The 21,579-nt window shown below is 38.6% G+C and overlaps 1 protein-coding gene across 1 annotated transcript; it reads left to right on the top strand.

Moving 5' to 3' along the window:
• Positions 1 to 599: 599 nt before the first annotated feature.
• Positions 600 to 10,727, top strand: LOC134536742 (anaphase-promoting complex subunit 10). The gene is made up of 4 exons (XM_063376648.1): positions 600 to 713; positions 5,091 to 5,202; positions 9,414 to 9,576; positions 10,046 to 10,727. Exons 2-4 carry the CDS (start codon positions 5,091 to 5,093, stop codon positions 10,332 to 10,334), a joined length of 564 nt encoding a protein of 187 aa, XP_063232718.1. The 5' UTR covers positions 600 to 713; the 3' UTR covers positions 10,335 to 10,727.
• The last annotated feature ends 10,852 nt before the right edge of the window (positions 10,728 to 21,579 follow it).

The raw sequence follows: 21,579 nt of genomic DNA on the forward strand, positions 1-21,579 counted from the left end.
TTTGTGGACTGGATTTTCGCCACCGTTTGCTCGGTAATTTACGGGCCCTCCCGGGCACCGTTTTGTATGGTCATTCGTTCAACTTGGGGGCGAGTCATATAGAGTTCAAGTCTTAGCGACGCGGGTATTGCTCGTCACGAACGGTACGTCACGTATTTTTCCCAAACAGTAACAGTGCGCGGAACCGGGCTTCACCCTACAGAATCAGTCACAGGCGGAAACGCGGCAGCCCCTTGTAAAGGGTTTGATTTACAGTATATAAAGAACCTGGAAACTGTTTTTGAGTGTGTCAATTGCTATCCTGGTGACTAAGTCCCTTGGCCACGCAGCCTGAACCCCTCTCTACCGAACACTGAGTACACTGAGTAACCGGCAAAATACTATCATTCAGGGGCTAGTCGGCCAGGCGACGACATGCTTAGCAATTAGCTACTAGTTTGTTGATAATATAAGGATTTGTCATCACGAACAATAGTGTTTTTTTGCAATAATTAATAACTATTCTATAAATTATTTATAGATTTGTATTTTTTCTCAAAAATGTCTAGCGCTGCACTCGTGGTCGACATATTTTGTATGGGAACTTCCTATATTTGTACATCTCTGTCTGTGGTTTTTTTTTTGTTTGTTATTTCAGTTATTTGTAATTGGCTTTAAATGGTTACAAAATAAATGTAAGTTTTGAAGTTTTGTAGGCTCAAATTCGTCTTGAGGTATGTATGTGTGCGAAAAATCTGTCTGTTTTTCTAGACCCGTGAAAGTTTCCCATAAATAGATAAAAACTTACAAAATGCCTATTTTGTGTTATGATTTCCAATAAATTATGGTTTACAGTCATCCTATAAGAGGGCATTATACCTCAAATAGTTTAATTTTTTTACTTCTGGTTAAATTAGGTTTATTACCTATTAGAAATACAGTGATTTCGTTAATACGGTTGGTTAGGACTGACCTATTATATTGTAGCTAACCTAATAACTTTCACACCATTTCACAGTATTTTTCATGTAGGTACTAATGTAGCGTACTGAATCTCACCTACCGTAGTCACGATTGGGTGTTGTATGTAATGTACCTAACCGAAAAAAAAGTTAAAACGGTTTACTGCTGTGGCCTATTTCATAAAACTACAAGTCTACAAGTTACTAGTTACAAGTTACAAGGGAATTTCTTACAAGTGTGAATCTGAAGTGTTTCACAAATAAAGTTGCTTGACTTGTAGAAGTTGGTGCACTTGTAACACATACCTACAAGTTTACGAGTCAGTTGTTTATTGTTCGTGTTTTTATTACCTATCAAATTTATAGGTTATAGTTGTGCGTAAATATGTAGAGTCAGGAATATGCGAAAAAAAATGCTAAAATTCCGAAAATACTTTTATTCTATGCTCTTTCACTTCCTCTTTTCAAATCAACCGGCGGAGATAAGAAATTCCAAATACTTTAGGAGATATCGAATTTTTTAATTTTCACCACAATACCTGTATTCATGCGGCGATCACCATTGTTTCTGGTTTACGAGTATCTATTATGTTTCTTATTGGACAATTTTGTCACGTGACAGTTCCGTGATTGGCCAGTATTCAAATTAACCAATATATGATTATTTATTTATTAATGTTCCATCGGAGGTATCGCGACGTAGGTGAACGACTACATCATTTCCTTCTAATGGCAAAGGAAATGTACCCGCCTCCAACTTAGGTGGGTTTTTAACGTTTCTAATTTTAAAGTCTTATTTTTTATTTGGATATTGTTGCGCAAGTAATAAGTAACAAAAAAATTTTACGTGAGTTGTTAATGTTCATCATTTGTCCAGGTTTGTTAGGTCAGGTCAGTTACATTATAAATATTTTAAAACTAAACAGCCATTAAAAATAATTCACATTATTTTTTATGTCCGCTTAGTTTGAAAGTATTAATAATGTAACTGACCTGACCTAATCGACCATTTTATTTATTACGCATTCACGAACACACGGCAAAATAACAAAAATGGCCTCGGTCTAATGGTTGTACAGGTGTTGTATTGCAAAATTAAAAAATTTGATATCTTCTAAAGTATTTGGAATTTCTTATCTCTGTTGGTTTTAATGAAAAGAGGAAGTGAAAGAGCATATAATAAAAGTAATTTCAGATTTTTAGAATTTTTTTTTCGCAAATACTGCTACTCATGTTCAAAATAAAAAAATTGGATTCTCCTAAAGTATTTTGAATTTCTTATCTCCGCCGGTTGATTTGAAAAGTGGAAGTGAAAGAGCATAGAATAAAAGTATTTTCGGATTTTTAGCATTTTTTTTCCGCATATACCGCTACTCTACATATTTACCTAGTTGTGAAGTGTATGCTGATAAAAATGATTTCACGGCAAATGCAGATGCACGACAAAATATGTGTGCTCAAAAAAATTAATGAACATAAAAACATTTTGTTCGGATCATTTTCGGACAAACTGACGAAAAAGGATAAGCAGTTAGCTTGGACTGGTGTAATGACGTTTGCTCAGTCACTAGGAGTTGTGCCCCACAAATGTTTTGATACATCTGTGTACTGTTGCTTTGGAAATACCATGCATATCTCCAACTGCATGGTACTGTCCGCCATTTCCCAACCAATGTAGAGAGACAAATATTTTTTGCCTTGCAGATAACGATTTATTTCTTCGTGTAGGGTGATCCAATAGATGACCTATATCTTGTAGGTACTAGCTCCTCCAGTTTAACAGCACTCATGAGGAAACTTTTGTTATACTCAAATATTGTGCCAAGTCCCATGTTCACTCTCTCTCTAAAATTGCGTGGTCGCCTCATAACCTCAATATCTATATATCATGTTCATCAGAATCGGTAAATATAATAATATCCATTGTATTCTAAGATGTTATAATATCATTCTATACACAAGCATAGACTTATTAATGATTAACAACTAATATAATTGGACTTACGCAATATTCTACCTATGTATCGACACTAGTAGCAATTTCTCACAAGTTACAAATGCTTGCAAGCTACAAGTTTGTTTATGAAACAAAAACATTTATTTACTTGTAAAATTAACTTGTAACTTGTAGCATTTCACTTGTAACTACAAGTATTTACTTGTAGCTTTATGAAACAACATTATCAAAGTTTTTACAAGTTACTAGGGTAAATATGTAGTTGAGCGGTATTTGCGAAAAAAAATGTTAAAAATCCGAAAATACCTTTATTAGACGCTCTTCAACTTCCTCTTTTCATTAAAAGCGGCGGAGATAAGAAATTCCAAATACTTTAGGAGATATCGCCGTTCTTATTTTGCATACAAGACCTGTGTTTATCATTCGACCGTTGCCATTTTTTATTTTGCCGTGTGTTTGTGAATGGCTAATTAATGAAAATGGTCGATTAGGTCAGGTCAGTTACATTATAAATACTTTGAAACTAAGCGTACATTAGAAATAATATGAAATTATTTCAATGGTTCTATAGTTTTAAAGTATTTATAATGTAACTGACCTGACCTAACAAACCGGGACAAAGGATGAACAGAAACAACTCACGTAAAAATTTTTTGTTACTTATTACTTGCGCAACAATAAAAAATAAGACTTTAAAATTAGAAACATTAAAAACTCGCCTAAGTTGGAGGCGGTAATTAAACACCGTTTTAAACAATAAATGAAGTAAATAATCACGTATTGGTTAATTTGAATTCTGGCCTATCACGAACAATCACGTGACATCATTATCCAATAAAAAAATAGATGCTCGTAAACAAGAAACAATGGTTAAAGCCACATGAACGCACTGCTATAATTGTGATGAAATTTAAAATTTCGATATCTCCTAGAGTATTTGGAATTTCTTATCTCCGCCGCTTTTAATGAAAAGAGGAAGTTGAAGAGCATCTAATAAAGGTATTTTCGGATTTTTAACATTTTTTTTTCGCAAATACTGCTCAACTACATACGATGAAATTTAAAAATTCGATATCTCCTAAAGTATTTGGAATTTATTACCTCCGCCGCTTTTATTGAAAAGAGGAAGTTAAAGAGCATAGAATAAAAGTATTTTCAGATTTTTAACATTTATTTTCGCAAATACCGCCCAACTACATATTTACCGTTACTAGAAAAGTTACTTGTAACTTGTAGACTTGTCGTTTTATGAAATAGGCCACTGGTCCTGACTGACAAGGAATAGATTGTGCTGAAGTTAGCTCTATCAGCTGACTATCCGGCCACCTATCATCGCTCGGCGCGCTTGGGATAACAACGGCCTAAGTAATTACACTAAGTCCGTCCCTGTTTTTATTTTAATTAATCAAAATAATCAGTGTTGCGAATAAATCTGATACACAAGGGCCTTCCTAGAGGTGTCTACCATCATTAAAAATTATATTTACTAAGGGAACCACCGTACAGATTGCAACAGGGCCTTAGAGGGCCTCGGAAGTGAGGTTTTCTTTGTATCTATCATAAACATCTTTATACTCCAGAAACTGAATGGGCACTGATAGAGCGATACATAGGTACCTTCCTACATGTGTTTGCTATCAATAAAAAATTAATTTATTGGGGAACCACCGTACAGGTTGCACCGGGGCCTAGAGGGCCTCAAATGTGTGGTAATGATTTCTTGCTAACTGCCTGAATTGAGATGGAATGGCTCTGCTGTGGCTAGTTGCTAATGAATATTATATAAATGTATCAAAAAATTAAAGTTTTCATTTATCTATATTTTAATACTCCATTTTAATATCAGAAAAAAACTTCACATTTTAATAAATTTCTAATTTATTTTGTAATTAGTTAGTGATAATTTGCTCAGTGTGTGTTCCACTTTTTTTAAACTGTAGTTTTTGTCTTGTATGTTATTCTTTGATTATTGTTGCCAGTTATTTTTTTTTTTGTGTATTTGTTCTCTATATATATATTTAGTCTATATAATTGTTTTTCATGCACACCATTAAAGTTTTCCAACTGTTGGTGTGCATGTTGCAAATAAATAAGTGAAATAAATATGTGTGATGACCCTGTGAAGCAAAAAAAAAGTTAAAAATTAGATTCACTGGATATTTGTGGACAGCCTGCTGGTGTGTTGTTGGCAGATGAGCGCCAAGCCTGCAGCGGAGGCCGTGGACCCGGTGAAGGAGGAACGTGCGGGCAAGGTCAGGGAGGTCGGGTCGCAAGCCATATGGAGCCTGTCTTCGTGCAAGCCAGGTGCCGTGCCAGCCGTGGGGGGGACGGACGTTAACTTTCTCACCATTTCTATTAGTTAACAATAATATACCTCCTTGTAGGTGGTAAAACAGAATAACATCTGCAAGAATGGCATTGTGCTAAAAAATTTTAGATAATAGCCCGCATTGGAGCGTAATGCCATAAGAGTATCAAACCTTTGGTCGGCAAAAACAGTACATTTATTTATCCCAAACACTTGCCCCCTTCAAAGTAGTCTTCTTGGTAGTGCACAAACTTCTCCCAGCACAATCACCATTGTTGAAAACACTTCTGGAACGCAGTTTTTGGAATTGTGAGCAACCATGTCGTTGCATTCTGCAGGTCTTCTGTTGACTCAAATCTGGTCCATTTTTCAGCGTGGGAAATAGCCAAAAGTCACACGGAACCATTTTGGGTGAGTAGGGAGCCTGACAAACCACAGGAATGTTGTGTTTGGCGAGGAAAGCCTGAATCAAATGCTCAGAATAGGCGGATGGGTTTTCGTGATGGAGCTGCCAAGTTTTCACTGCTCACAGATCTGGTCATTTGCGTCACACAGCATCACGAAGGCGACGAAGGACCTCCTGGTAGTACTCCTTTGTTATGGTTGGCCTTGTGATGCGTACTCATGATGCACCACACCACTGTAACCATGATCTTGACGTTGTGCGGACCTGTCGTGCTTTTTTGGTCTCTGGGATGACTGCATCTTGGTTTCTGGGTAGTACCCGTAAACCCGTGTTTCATTGCCTATGATCACAGTGTTCAGCATTTCCTGTGTGATGTCCCGACACCATTGCTTCTGCTCCATTGTCAGCAGCTTCGGTACAAACTTCGCTGACTCTCTCCTCATGTCCAAATTCTCTGTCAAAATTGAATGTACCGATCCAATGCTTACCGCTACATGTTCGCAATTTCTCGGTGATAGGACGGTCTTACCAGACCACAGTCTGCCCTTGCTCAAGGACATTGTCATTCCGGCTTGTTGAGGGCCCACCCGAATGTGGTTCACTGACCACTGATGTGTGACCATCTTTCAAGCAGTTGTACCACTACGTCATGTGTGCAGTGCTCATGGCATCATCCCTGAAAGCCTGTTGAATCTTGCGAATGGTTTCCAAGCTTTTGGCAAAATTTGATGCACTATCGCTGCTCAAGTTTCTCTGTCATTTTACAAAAACTGATATCCAGCGATCGCTCACTACACGTCCTCACTCTTTTTCCGACTGCCAGTGACTGATGCTTCCTGCGGTCGGGAAAACTTTTCTACACTGAAGGAAGTCTCCTGCGCTTCATTGGTTTGTGAATGAAAAAATAAGGTTTGAAACATTTTGTACACACCTCGTAAAAATTAAGTTATCAACACGGCATGTGAGATAGAGCCGTCGTGCCCCATCATGAAAGTCACAGAAAATTTTTTGACTTTTTAATGTATTTTTGTTTTAAGACATTTTAGTGTTTAGCCATTTGTGACAATATTATATATAGAATGATCACCAATATCAATAAACAGTATAACAATATTCCTTTTTTTATGCCTCTGACACTGTACTATTTAGTTGTAATAAGTTTAATCTTATTTGGTAATAATCCAGATTAGTCATATGTTTGGTATCATGTTGCAAATCTTTTATTATGCATATATTGTATACACTAGAGTCCCGTTATAGCGAGGTGTCACGGTTCCGGGTTTTATCCCCGCTATAACCGAATTGGACAGATTTTGGCCCCCAAAAAATTAAAATTAACCGAAAATAGCATAAAAATTGTGTTTGAACCTGTATAATTGGAAAATAACAGGTTTTATTAACGAAATCTTAATTTCTGTGAGCAGATGTGTGAATTCTCTTTAAAACGATAACCCACAAGTACGGATGCGATCACCGATTGCGTCAAAATAACCAGAATACCCTACCACACCACGTAAGTATAGCATCTCATCCCACAATCGATTACTCGGTTTGGCCCGCGGCCAACGCAGCATTGTCCTGCTGTCTATTGTCAACGCGGGCTGTCTGCTGGCGGCCATGTTGGTTTAGGATGTTGCTAAGAGGTGGAATTAGTGTAGCGCGACGATTTAATTCCTTACAAAAAAAAGCAGGAGTGCGGCAACGCACGTACGCCTCAAATGAAATATCTAGAAAACTATACATTTTTCATTTAAAGAAACCTGTAAACTTTTTTTAAAAATAAATTTGGGATAAAACTCAAACCATCACCACCCCTTTCCCGGTCAGATATTCCGACAACTGACCGAAACAAAACAAGAAAACTGTCCTAGCGATTCGGAAATAAATACGGTATTGCCTACTATTTGTCAGATAGTAAAATAAATAACGTGATGTGTTTGTAAACGTGTCACGACTAATAAGTCCAAACAAGTTTATAAATATTTGTGTATTATTAACATGATAAATTATCAACAAGTATAAAGACGGCTCTAACTTTTTTGCCCTAACATAGTTATAAACAATTTTATTATTCGTTAATGAAAATGTCCCAACAAATTAATTAAGAGCATTTATATTTTTAAAAAAAGTGTGCATTGTTATGTTTAATGGCTTGAAAAAATAGATTTTGTCTATTTTCTAAATAATAAATAATGCGTACAAGTATATGTATATTCAAAGGCTTGGTTTATTCGAGTCGAGCATACCTTGGCCTTGAAGCCAAGCGGAAGTTTGATAAAAGAAATAAAGGACGGGATTCTATTTTTAAAGCCACGCACTTAAGTGGCGACTGCAAGGCTGAAGAATGTGACATGTGTCAACGGCAAGATTAGTGACGTGCGAGAGGGGTGAAGATATAGCAGACAAATAACCAAGGCGCGCTTCACGCTATCACGCCGTAAATTCCTCAAAAAGACCTCATTATAGCCGTGTTCTCGCTATTACCTTGCTCGCTATAACGGGATTCTCCTGTATAATGTAAATTTTATGTTTACTAGTTATGTTTATGATTGTTTTATTTTTTTGTTAGTTTAATGTTTGTGTTTTTGCAGTCCCTGCAAGTATGTGGTACAGGCTGCTTGCGTATGTTGGCCCATTGCGTTAGAGCCAACTTGCTGCGGTGTTTCCCTTTAGGTGTTGCCTGCCTGCTCTTGGTGCCTTCCCCTACCGCAGTGACTGCATTGTATTTTGTATGTGTCATGCCCATCGAAAAAGTCCCTGGACTATTGGTGGTCATGTGATAAATTAAATTTAAAAAAAAAATAATGTCCAACCACGACTGCCTCCTAGTTCTGTAACCTAGCAGTTGTTCTCTATCATTTTGGCATGTTCATGCACTAATCATTTACTTGATTTGGCTAGAAATTTATCCTTAAAGATATTACTAAGTCAATAAATATTTTTAAATTTATTGTGATTCACCTGGAGCTTGACTTTGAAGTGATGAATCATTTAAAGTATTTACTTTCAGATTTCTACAATATAATATACATTATTAAAAGGTTATATAACTGTAAAGAAATTTCATTACTAAATACCAACAATGTAAGTTTTTGCAGTGAAATATCTTAATCTGGCACATTCGGGGTTACAGTTATATTGGTAATACCAAATACAAAATTTTTAAATGTAACAGGCTCAAAAAAGGGGAAGCACTAGTGTTCGATTCGAGACGGAACGTGCTGGAACACCATATCGATACCTTTCTTTTAGAAAAAATACATTAGTTAAAAACATTTCTTTGATTACATATTACTCTGTTACATATTACAATCTTTCAGGATGACAGACAACTGAAACAATCATGAAACTGTGCTTTTTTTTACTGATTTTATTACTTATCAAGACATTTTGTACTTTTTTTTTCCAAATTTCCAAATAACATTTGGAATTAAAATAAATGTTCATGTTTTTGTTTAATCAAAGATTTCTTTTTTAAGACCAGTAATTTGGAATACTCTGCTGGTAGTTTACAGTTCTGGCACCTTTGTTTCTATAAATTGAGCATTGGGAAGCACTGTACTGAAATAATAACTGACAGTAACAGTAAAAAATGCTCAGTACTGTAACCTGATGACCAAGATTAACCGACAGAATCCACTCGAAAAAATCTGTATCAGAGCAGCTCAATTGATGCCAGATTACAGAATCATAGACTACCAAATTTAAGATATTACACTGTATTACATACAGATTTTGGTATGTTTAAATGTGACCCAGCCTGCTGTAAACTATTTTTCTCACACGTGTGTATATTTGCAGGGTTCGGAGTGGACCAGTTACGAGACGACTGCATGGAGACGTACTGGCAGTCAGACGGCCAGTTGCCTCATCTGGTAAACATTCAGTTCCGACGCAAGACCACGGTCAGCGACATATGCATCTTCACGGACTACAAGCTCGACGAGAGCTACACACCCAGCAGGTGAACGGACAGCACAAACGTGCACGTGGTTGTTTTAGTTCTTTTTGAAAGGCCGTTCATTGTGTTTATAGTTTGTGGGATGTGAAAATTTTCATGACCCAATATAATTTTGTTGACTTAAAGTAGAATTCAACTAGCAAGCTAAACTTGAACACTTCTTTTCTCAACACAAAGCGTAGCAGTCACAAAAATCTTCCACTGCAATGAGTAGGGCAAAGTGAACTTTTTTTTTGTATTTGTAATGATGATGACTGCACTAATGCCCTGTTGACATCGGGTGGGGGTCAGGTCAATGAATGCGCGCTCAGTGGAAACACGAGAAGGCCAACAAGTCACATCAGTGGTAGTAATGTCCGCGGTTCAGCCCCACCGGGTGAGGTGCGACCACCGTTGCGTCTGTGCAGGTATTTGAGTTGCCAGGTGCGCGGAAGGAGAGTGACCAGCCGTGCCGTGTCGTTGCTGGGCCCAGGATCTCGATCCGCGCCGGCACCAACTTCAACGACCTGCAGGAGGTGGAGGTGATGGACCTGAGCGAGCCGACGGGCTGGGTGACGGTGCCCGTGAAGGACATCCACGACCGGCCCATCCGCACCTTCATGATCCAGATCGCGGTGATCAGCAACCACCAGAACGGCCGCGACACCCACATGCGGCAGATCAAGATCCACTCTCCGGCGGAGCACCGTGGGGCCGCCGGCCTCGAGGGCTCCGGCCAGTTCACGTCCCTCGAGTTCCGCCAGTACAGCTGCATCCGGTGAGACCGTGGCACGTCGCAGCTTCAAGGTCGTGTTCGTGGAAGATGATGAGCATGAATTTTTCAAGGCAAGTCTCAGAAAAGTTAATTATGGTTAAGGAAGTATGTATTAAAGATAAGTATGGAACTAAGTATTTGAACTTAACAACAAATTCTGGGCTCAATAGGCTTTCAGCAAAGACATCAATATGTGTGTTGTTCAGGACAATTTGTATTTCCAGCCAAAGTGACTGAAGTCTAGGCCTGTAATAGTTGCAATAGCCCTCTGTGTGATGATTTAAGTACACTTATTTGTTACTGCCGAATCTCACTTAAACAAGCACAGGCTGCTGTATTAATATTTTGAGAATGCTCAACCATTTATTGCTGTTAAAAATATAATGTTTCGTTGTGATAATTTTCATTTATTGAATTCTTTGGCAACCCAATATGTTGCAACTCCAGACCTGCCAACCCTCCCGCTTTAGGCGGGAGACTCCCGATTTTATACCCTTTCTCCCGATTTGTCATTCAAATCTCCCGATTTTTGGTTCTGTTTATCTTGAAGTTTCTAATGCAATAAATTTATAGAATTAATATGTTTGTACCTTTATTCCGTACAATCGTATAGTAACTACGGTTCGTACCATAACGTGTAGTTATTTTAATAACCTAAATGCCCACAATTGTCGGCTAAAACGCTTGGTTAAGCGTACATCTAAGAAATAAACGTAGTTATTTACGATAATTATGGGAGCTGTTTTGGTACACGTTCGTCATTGGTGTTTATTAGCCAACCAGAAAAAGGTTTCATTTGTTTTCCAAGATGGCGTGTGTTGTCAACATTGTAAACTATTTTCGGTGGTGTTGGTTTGAAATAAAGACGGAGTGGATTAATAATGAGTTTATGATACCACTGTTTACATTCGTGCGCTAATTCGCTTCGGTTTGTCAGCCGGCTATGTGTGAATTGTTTGTTCGTCCCCGAACAAATTCGCCTTTGTTCGCGTCTGCTCACAGACAAAGTGTAGAGGTAGCATTATAGTACAGTCTTCGAATTTATTCAACGGTGTATTCATAAAAATATTATTTTGTGGAAGCAGTTGCGTGATGAGTATTTTGTATGCGTTGTTTAGTTGTAGGCCTACTCCGCAATATGGATTTAATAGAAATGGCACTAAGTAAGCCTACAGTGAAGTATCTTGCTGTGTACAAGAAGACATTTAGTGGCGAATTTCCGTGTATTTTGCAATCGAGGAAAGGTGAACATGCTGCATTTTGTTCTTTGTGTCTTGATTTTTTCGTCTCGCATGCCGGAAAGGGAGACATTGTGAAGCATATAAATACGAAGAAACATGCCGTCAATGCTATGGCATCAAATCAGAAATAAGAAGTTTTTCATGACACAAGTCGGAAAGAAGATAGTGTGACAAAAGCAGAGTGTTTGTTAAAGTATTTTATTTTAGAACACAATTTGCCCATTGCTTGTGCTAATCATGCTGGTTTACTCTTAAAAAAAATTCAAAATTTACAAAATAAACAAAATCCCCCCCCCCCCCCCCCTCCCGACAATAAAAAATCTCCCGCTTTTGGACTGGCCAAAGTTGGCAGGTATGCAACTCAACAAAATCAGATATTGATACATTTGATCAAATGAGTTGTTATTCTGTGAAAAAGGATAGAGAACATACATTGGCCATTAACAATATTTTATGATCTTGTGGCTCTAGCTGTGCTGTGTGTTGCCTTGGAGAAAACGGAGACGTATGTTTTAGTGATGTAGGCTAAAGAAATGGCAAAGCTGCAAGTGGAGTATAATTTTTCACAAGCAAGATCAGGGCAATATTAGTAGCATCAAACAGTGTGGATTTGGTGATCTTTTAGAAAAAAGGTATCTAGACCAAACACCTAACGATTAGTACAAAAAAGTGAAGGAGATGCTCCATATGCCCCCAATCAAAGAACTCTTAAATACAGTTCAACTTAAAAAATTGTGAAAATGACTATGTACAAATTCTTATGAAGATGTTTGAATAAATGAATAACAGATGATTAGAGCTGGGCCGATACCATTTCCGATCAATTAATCTGCCAATATTGTGTTTTACCGAGCATAGGGATTGTGCCTGATATTTAAGGCAAATTAACTACTGTATTTATGCCTCTCTGTATGGACTGCATTTATAGTTTTTGACATAAAAAGCTAATATTTTCACAGTAAGGGTTGTCTTCACTAGAACAAGCGAAGTATTTATGTTCGTCAGTACGGAAGAAATATAGCACAGGTGTTCCTCAGCATTTCTTGGTGTGCGTGCTGGCCTGGTAAGATATTTTAACTAAATTTATACTTGCCCGTGACATATTTCTTAAAAACCAACACAAGAACTTAATTCTGAATTAACTTTTAACATTATTTCATGAATCAGCTGTAAAAAATTACTTCAAGCTCTAATATTTCAAATATTTATGCTCTTTTTAAAAAAATTCAATTACACTTTGGTGCCTATTTTTATAATGCAAGTTTTATTCGCAATGAAAGTAAATTTGTGTGAAAATTTTATTTACGGTTGTAATTGTTTTGTGTGTCGCAGTGACAAACCATATAATGAAGTATAATCTAACTTAAAAATTTGAATTTTGTTTTAGTTTTCTAATCACTAATGCCAAATTAATCAATTCAAACATTGGTTTGCATGGCTCAGTGGCGTAGCGTGGGTGGGGCGGAGGGGGCGGCCCGCCCCGGGCGGCAGCCCGCGGGGGCGGGTCGCCGGTGAAGCAGGTTGAGATCTGATCTATGATTCATTCATTACATGTGTCAGACACACTATAATGTTCCATTTTTATCTAAAATTTTGCGCACCAACTATTTTTTAATATTTATTTAAAAGAAAAACTGTGAAATCACTGACAGAGCTCTTTATAACGTTTGTTTGTTTACATACGAACGGCAACATCGCATCACGCCGCGCCGCCCGGCGCGCGCGAGCCGAGTTGAGCGGCACTCCTTATTATGTTAATTACTCATACAAAATCTGTTGTTTCACGCGTCGGCCCGTGTCGATGCCTCTCTTTCGCACTCATTGAATTTAGTACTACGCATTGTACTGTAAAGTTTGACCCTAACCCAGGTCAAACCAAACAACTTCCGCAAACCGGGACACAGTAAAACTCCTATATTGCCCCGTACCACGAGCGCAGGTAAACCCAAAAAAATATTAAAACCCAAACTATAATCAGACAAGTTACAAAAGAACCTTGGATGAGCTGGGGAGGGAGGTGGCAGTCACGTGACCGAAGCTTCTGGCGGGGGTGGGGGCCAGTTGAGCTGTCGCTCGCTTCCGGGAAACAGTGGTCCGGTGTCGTCAGCTCGCGGTCCTAGTTACACGATCCAACGCTATCCATGGCATCAACGTCGGGTCATAAGTCACGGATTTTAAGCGGCACGCCGTTGCGGGGACAGGCACGGGAGATTGTGTACAATGTGGCAACACATTTGAAAGAGCAAAAGCGATTACATAATTTGAAGTACAACATTGTCGAAGCAACAAGTGCTGCAACAAGGGTTTCTCACTCAACTGTAAAAAGAATTTTGGCAGAAGGTAAAGTAAAAAGCAAAAATAGTTTAAGTTTTTCTACTCCCACGGGAAAGAATAAGGAGCGAAAAAAAAGAATCGAAGTAGATGACTTTACGTGCGGCGCTATACGGCGGAAAATTCACGAGTTTTACACCGTTAGAAAAACAATTCCAACATTAAAGAAACTGACCAGGGCATTACGAGAGGACGGAGTTTTAAATTGCAGTAGAGAGTACTTGCGGCATTTGTTAAAACGTATAGGATTTAGGTGGAAGAAATGCCAATTAAAAAGAAAGATTTTGGTAGAAAAACCGGAAATTTCTGCTTGGAGGGGGAGGTATCTACAAACAATTCGTAAATATCGAAATGCAGGTAGAAATATCGTGTATGTTGACGAAACATACCTACATGCAACACATTGCGTTAATTCCTGCTGGCAGTCGAGCACTGAAGTAGGTGTAACAGAATCAATTGGCAAGGGGCCACGTTTGATAATCGTGCATGCTGGTGGAGAAGAAGGCTTCGTTTCTAATGCTTTATTAATTTTCAAATCAAAACAAAAGTCTGGTGATTATCATGATGACATGAACTACCAAAATTTTTTCTACCTGGGTAAGACAGAAGCTACTTCCAAATTTACCTGAAAATAGTGTCATAGTTCTAGACAATGCCAGCTACCACAATGTCCAAATAAATAAAAAGCCTACGACCACTACTCTGAAATCTGGCATCCAAGACTGGTTAAAAGCCAACAACATTCAATTCTCCACACACATGACCAAAGCCGATTTGCTACTTTTGGTAAAATCCCACCAAAGCACAAAAAGATTCAAAGTGGATCAAATAATAGAGGAGTGTGGCCATGACACTATTCGTTTGCCTCCTTACCACCCGGATTTGAATCCGATTGAACTAGTGTGGGCAGATTTCAAAGCAAAAGTTTGCGAGGAAATATCTACATCTTTGGACGATAAACGAAAACTGTGTGAGAAATTATTTTGTTCCTATACGGTGGAACAGTGGAAAAAGTGCTGTGATCACGTTAAAAACATTGAAGCCGAATATTTCAAGAACGATGCAATAGTGGACATCGAAATCGACAAGATAATAGTGAATCTTGACTCATCATGTGGCGAAAGTTCTTCGGGTGACACAGGATCTAGCACTACAGAAACGGCCGAATGTCTGAACTCAGACTCGAGCTCGGAATAGGTGACTCGCGTTCAAATAAATTTTAACCGTACTTCCCTGTTATACATAGTTATAAATGTTTTTGTACTTTTACAAAAATTCCTTTGTAAAACTAATTGCCAACGGGTTCGAATCCCGACTCTGGCGTTCTTGATGGTAACCATGTTTTCCAGAAATTAAACAACAGTTGAACGATGTGATGGTTCCTAAAAAAGAACGACGCAAGACCGCAACATAGCGATTTTTAAACTCTCAACTTTCTAGCGTTTTTGTCTGGAGTGTCCGCCTTCTTAATTCATAACAAATCCTTTCCGATAATGTAAAATGCTCAAAATGTGTATCTCAGGCCCTGGGTTTACTTTTTCGCTGCGTTAATTTTATTTGTGTGTGGGCGTCTGCTTTGTTTGTATTAATTGACAGTAAAGTTTGTTATTCGTGTTTGTAAAATAACTTGTTAAATAACTTACGTTTCCTTTGTAGACGATTGGCGTATTGGAAAAAGCTGACGAAATCCTAGTTCCCAATAATCTCATTCAATATAGTTATTACATTAAAAATAACTTAGTTTTTTTCTTGCCATCCTTTTGTCGTTATGGTTTTTTGTTTATATACTTAGCCTTACTCTTTACATTCTTAACAATAGGCGTACAACTTAGACTGAGCGAGATGAGCTCAGATACATACAAAAAAAAGGTATTAAATACTTGAGTGTTGCCCGCGCAAAGCTGCGGCGAAGAGTTATTTCTTCGTACATAGTTTACTTTGCTACTGGCCAACTGCGTGGGTACGATACCGTGTTCGTGTAAGTCGGGCCGACGCGACGGACAAGGACAAGGGCGGAGTCACTCCCTTCCTCTACTTCCCCTCGACGGTCCTCGGGAACTCGCGCATGCGCAGTAAAAGGTTCAGCTCTATCTTGTCGGGTTATAATAGCAGGTTAAAAAAATACTAATAAGGTTGCGAACAGTGAGAGGAGGCAGCAAGTTAAAAAGACGCAAAATTTATATGACATTTAATATATATATATATATATATATATATATATATACACCGTATTTACTCGTGTATAGCGCGCCCTCGTGTATAGCGCGCACGACGATTTTTGCAACTAATTCAAAAGAAAAAAAAATTGAAATTTTTTTTTTCCCATAAATAAATTTTACTAACATTTTGTGGTACCTGATTATTTAAATTGATGTGTGGTGATGCGTCAGGAAAATACATAAACTCTGCTGTGTAAACAGAAGATAATGAAGCCATATATCGTCACAACTGGTACGTGGAAGGAAGGAAGGGAGGGAGGCGTGCCGCGCTACGTTGCTAAGCTGGCGCGGAGAACTAGATGACTCACCGGTCGCTGCTGGGACGAGGAATGGAGGAAGCGAAGAAGGTGGCTGGGGGGGTGGGAGGGAACTGGTGACAACATTCTCTCTTTCTCTCTCTCTCTTTTTACTAGCTTCTGAGCTGGCTTTCTGTAAAGGGGGGAGGTCTAAAAATAAACAAGAGACCATGATGCGCGAGCTTGCACGCGCGTGTGCGTGTGTGTGTGTGTGTGTGTGAAACAGAGGCCTTGTTGCTTGTGCGTATGTGTGGGGGCTGGCCAGAAACGTCACCCGTCAGTTAACGACTTCCACTCCTCCCCGCCTCCCACCCCAAACTTTTTTTTTCCGTGTATAGCGCGCATCCTTATTTTTTCCCTTTACTTGAGGGGGAAAAAGGGCGCGCTATACACGAGTATATACGGTATATATATATATATATATCATAAAATCGTTTCATCACAAATCGGCGCATCCATCATAAAATACATACCCTATTACTACTTATAAAAAATAGCTATATAATAATACTAAAAAATACTTTAACAATTCCCCCAAAAAATTATAATTTGATCATATACTTCGGAGCTCCGAAAATTAAATATAATTACCAAAAATGCATTAAAAATATATAAGAACATATTAATACAAATACAAATACAAATATAGATACGCACCGGGCGTATCACCGCTGTAAATACCAATTAACATAGGCGAAATCTAGCAAAAAATTGGCACACCTTAACATGCAAATAAATATACCAAAAATTTAGCAAATTACAATTTATGGGTTTACAAGCCCTTCTCAGTTAAGTCATTTTCTAACGGTCGACGCGTTTTTTACATGCTTTATATTAGCTTCACCTGTATATTTGTTTGTCTGTCCGTCTGTAACTCTTTCGACTAAGAGTGAGTGGCTCATCACTGTAAAATGTCCCACCAATTTCCTTGCGTTCGTTAGCCCAGCGGTCTAAGACGCGCGACTTCTGTGACGTCAGCTTACAAAAAATATGGCACAAAGCGCCTCAAGCGCTTTTCTCATTTATACTAGTATTGCTTATATACTATTGTCATAAATTAAATTTTAAAATTATTTTTAACTTTTTAGTTTGATAATCTTTAAAAGCATGTTTCTTTAGTTTTTTAAACTATATTTATTCTTCTAGGTCTGGCAGGGATTGGGTGAAACACGCTAAACGTAAAATCCCAGTTTCAGTTTTATTAGTCCGTTAATTTATATCCCAAAAATCCACAAATTATAGTTTCGCACCAGGGGTCAAAGGGGTCAACGGGGCTGTGGCACGGCTGGCACTTACTTGCTTTTTGACGTCGTGATGTCCAGTCACCAAATACACTCGTTTGCTCACGAGTGTTTTTAATGGCAACCCCTTGCCATTATACGTTACCGTAGCTGCAGGTAATTGTACGGATATGACGAATCCTTCGCCATACCGTCTTGGAGTTTATTTCGGCGCACATAATTCATCCTTGGAAAATCCTCGCGATATTCACACACGCTTCACCAACCACTCGCGTTCATCGTACCAAAGCGTTCTAAATTATATAAATGAACCCCGTTCATATTCAAAAAGGAACACTCGTATACAGTTACTTCGATGTGGAACCATCACCATGGCCAACCCGCGTTTTACTCACGTCCGCGCCCGCCCAGGCCCACCAGGCGACTCCGCTCGCCCGTCACACCTGACGTCACACAATCAGCTGTTCTGCTCGCGCGCCGTCTAGCGCAGCGATTACCAACATATTCGGTAGTGTCTTCGAACTTTCCAGACCAATTTAATTACTTAAAATTTAAACTTAAAAATAATAAGACTAAACAAGAATTACAAATTTCTTTTTTAAAACAACATGTAACAAACTTAAATCCAAAATAACTCCTATTACCAGGGCATCCGAAAGATTAATAAAATACGTTAACCATTTCTGCCAACATAAACATTATCAAAGGTAGCAGCTGTAGCACACATGCTACAGTACTGATCTTTGTTTGTTTTAGTGCATCGTGAAGTACCGTTACGCAATCACGCTTTACTCGTATGTTTGTTTCGCGAGAGTTTCTGATACGGAACGAAAGTCATTTTGATTGTGTTTCGATCTTTTAAATACTGTTGAATCTTCTAAAACTAAACATTTAGAACTTTACCCAATCTTTGAACTAGTTTTTGAAAATGAAGAGAGTCAAAGAAAGCGGTGCGGAATTCCGCAAAAAAAAAAAAGGCTAAGAAAGAAGCAGATGCGAAGAAGTCTCAAGGTGCATTACTGAAATATTTTAGTTCCAGTTCTGGTTCGAAAGCCACGTTAACGTCTTCGGTGGCATCCTGCAGCAGCGGAAGTGATTCCAGTGTAAGTAGGTATATGATTCCTCCATCTAGAATCATGCATGGCCTAGAATTACTCCCGTTATTTATTATTATTCTTATTTATTGTTTACAAAAGTTACAATATTTCTTACATTAGTCTCGCAAAACCTATTCACCTAGGTTTGTCTCCGAGTACGGAGTCACACTCGTTCATTAAATCTTATTTTATAATACACTTAAAATTGCTCTAATAGCTGTTTGAACATTGATTATTGTTTAAAAAGTATGGATAATATTAACATAAATTACATTGAGTTAAGGTACATCTTTTTAAGTTTACAACTGAATTTTGTCCTGCTACTTGAATTTAAAACTTCAATAGAAGATGTTTTGTAAATCTAGTAGTTGTCTATGAATATATATATTTTTTTTTGTTATTGGATAACTGGATAACTTAATTTTTCATTTAGCTCAAAAATGGCGCCAACGATTTTTCTCAAATTTCTCGTCATTTTATCTTTTAATAACTTCTAAAACATGGCTTACTCAGTCAGTTTTTACCGAGAAACTCTAAAAAAGGTAGCTGCCATACAAAATCAATTTTGTTTGTAAATTTTCCTATAAGCCCGGCAAACCACGCCGTCACCAAAACCACTTTTGTTTTGTGATAGATAAAATACTTATTTAAAATTCAAACGTGTCCTCCGGCCAATATTCATGGGAATACACCAATCCCTCGCATAGCACGTCTTCAATTAATGCGAATTCAGTTAGCACGATGTAAATTTTACTGCCCTAGTCTCGAATAGCACGTCTGTAAATTTCAGTTAGCACGGAAATCGCCACAGGCTAAAAAAAATCTCGGAAACGACGCGACGTCAGGTATGGAATTCGAGGGGGGAATAGTGGTTTGGAATGCGAGGGGAAAGAGATGCTCACGCAGATAAACAAACACCGGGCCGTACTGTTGATGCCCGGCCGCAGACCAGGCCCTACCGTTGATGCCCGGCTGCAGACCAGGCCGTACCGTACAGAAACCAAAGCAGATGAAATTGGACACGTTTTTTTAAAAAAAAGCAAGATGATAGTGTTAATTTCACCCCAGAAAATATTTAACTAACTTTTATGTTTTGTATATGTACATATTGTACATACAGTAAACTCCCGGTATATCGCGCCCCGATTGATCGCAGAATCGGGTATATCGCGGGTCAAACCATGTCCCCCAGTCAGAAATGAATAATAATAATGGAATAAATGGTTGACAGCCGATTAGGATAATTTTGCGTTGTAACTAACAAATTACGCATTGGGCAGAAAAAAGCCTAGGTGTAGAAAATGTCCGCAGTAAAATTCTAAACAAGATATCTCCGTACATTATTCCTCTATCTTGTAGGGTTTTCAAATTATGGTCCAATCCAGCCCAGTGATATTTTCTGAAACACTAGTTCTTAACGTCGCTTTATCTCACAAATGAAGCATCGGACAGGGGACCTGATAAAGCCCACCATCCAGCGACATTGTCCAGCGTGACTCGGCTAGGGATTGATGTTGGATAGGCTTGGTTGTCGGCAAGCGCTGGGTAGGGAGAGGCTAGCCGAGAACATGGAGAGAGGTAGAGATTAGAGCGGGCAGAAACACCAGGGGGAGTGGGGGAGGGAATGTGTTCACGCAGCACACAGGCAGAGCATGAGTCACTTGACTGAGCAGCGTCGCTGCGTACAAAGCAAAATCAGGTAGTCCGGTGTTTAAAATTCCACTCCAGAATCTTAATTGGTACTTTACTGGACATCTGTATATAAATGTTTTGTTACAACTTAAACCTACAGACGTAATATTATTGGGTAATTCATTGTATTATACAAGTTCATCTTTTTACTTTGGTATAATGTTTTAACATTAAATATTAAAGTAAATCGGCTAGCGTATTTTTAATCTTTGCCCAGGAATTCCCAGTGGTCCAATATTTACGTGAACCATACTGTACCACTTTTGCCGTGAGGTAGTAAACAAGTCCCGGAAATGTTTATGTGTAGCGGTCTCCCGACCTTTAAACAGAAGCTGGGGAATATAACACTTGCCGATCCGAGCCACACACACTCAGCAACTCGACACAGCGTTTGGTGAAATAAGTAAAGACAAAGTTTAACACGGTTTTTAATACGGCGTCACTGATTGCGCTAAAATTAAATTGGCGCAATTTTTGTTTCCCACATGTGACCATTTATAATTTACTGTAAGCATGGATAATAAAGTTTAACCACTTGACACGATAGACGATTCTTTATTTTTTATTGTACGAATGCTAGAATCGTTTTTTTCCTGTATCTGCGGCGTGCTTCTACAAAAGACAAGCTATCTGTAAGTAAATCTAGAATTTTTATTTTGTCAATCAAACTCGGTACTTTGCGATTCATATTCGGTTTGAAGTATCACTACGGCCTTTCTTTTTAGAAGACTTTGACCACAGAATCGTGTGTAACCGCACACACTGCACTTACTTTGTTACGGACACTGACGAAGCAGATACTGTGGCTAACACCACGAGACTGGCAGCAGCAGCTTGTGTGCCGCACGTGTGTATGGCGGCGTGTGGCGCGCTCGTAGGCCGTGCGACAAACTGTGCGCGGCACGCGGAAAAATAAAAACAATTCAACATTTAATATTTATCTTTAAAATTTATTGTTTTTATTTTTCACCCGTGTTTAGTGGAAACTGCGGATGCAAAGTCCGCACAAAGGCGGGCCGTCTATACTGTGCGTGCTTGCCGACCTATTAGAACACAGGCGGTGTTTTATGCCTTTTGACCTTGGTCACATCGAAACATCGCGGTTATGCAACAACGCGGGTAAAAGTTATGTCCC

This window comes from Bacillus rossius, chromosome 11, assembly GCF_032445375.1.
Source record: "Bacillus rossius redtenbacheri isolate Brsri chromosome 11, Brsri_v3, whole genome shotgun sequence".
NCBI classification, from domain to species: domain Eukaryota; kingdom Metazoa; phylum Arthropoda; class Insecta; order Phasmatodea; family Bacillidae; genus Bacillus; species Bacillus rossius.

What these genes read in the sequence shown, in the direction of transcription:
- LOC134536742 (XM_063376648.1), top strand. Translation starts at nt 5,091, where the DNA reads ATGAGCGCCAAGCCTGCAGCGGAGGCCGTGGACCCGGTGAAGGAGGAA. An exon ending in CCTGTCTTCGTGCAAGCCAG is followed by an intron (nt 5,203 to 9,413) that starts GTGCCGTGCCAG and finishes GTATATTTGCAG; the next exon opens with GGTTCGGAGTGGACCAGTTA. An exon ending in GAGAGCTACACACCCAGCAG is followed by an intron (nt 9,577 to 10,045) that starts GTGAACGGACAG and finishes TGCTGGGCCCAG; the next exon opens with GATCTCGATCCGCGCCGGCA.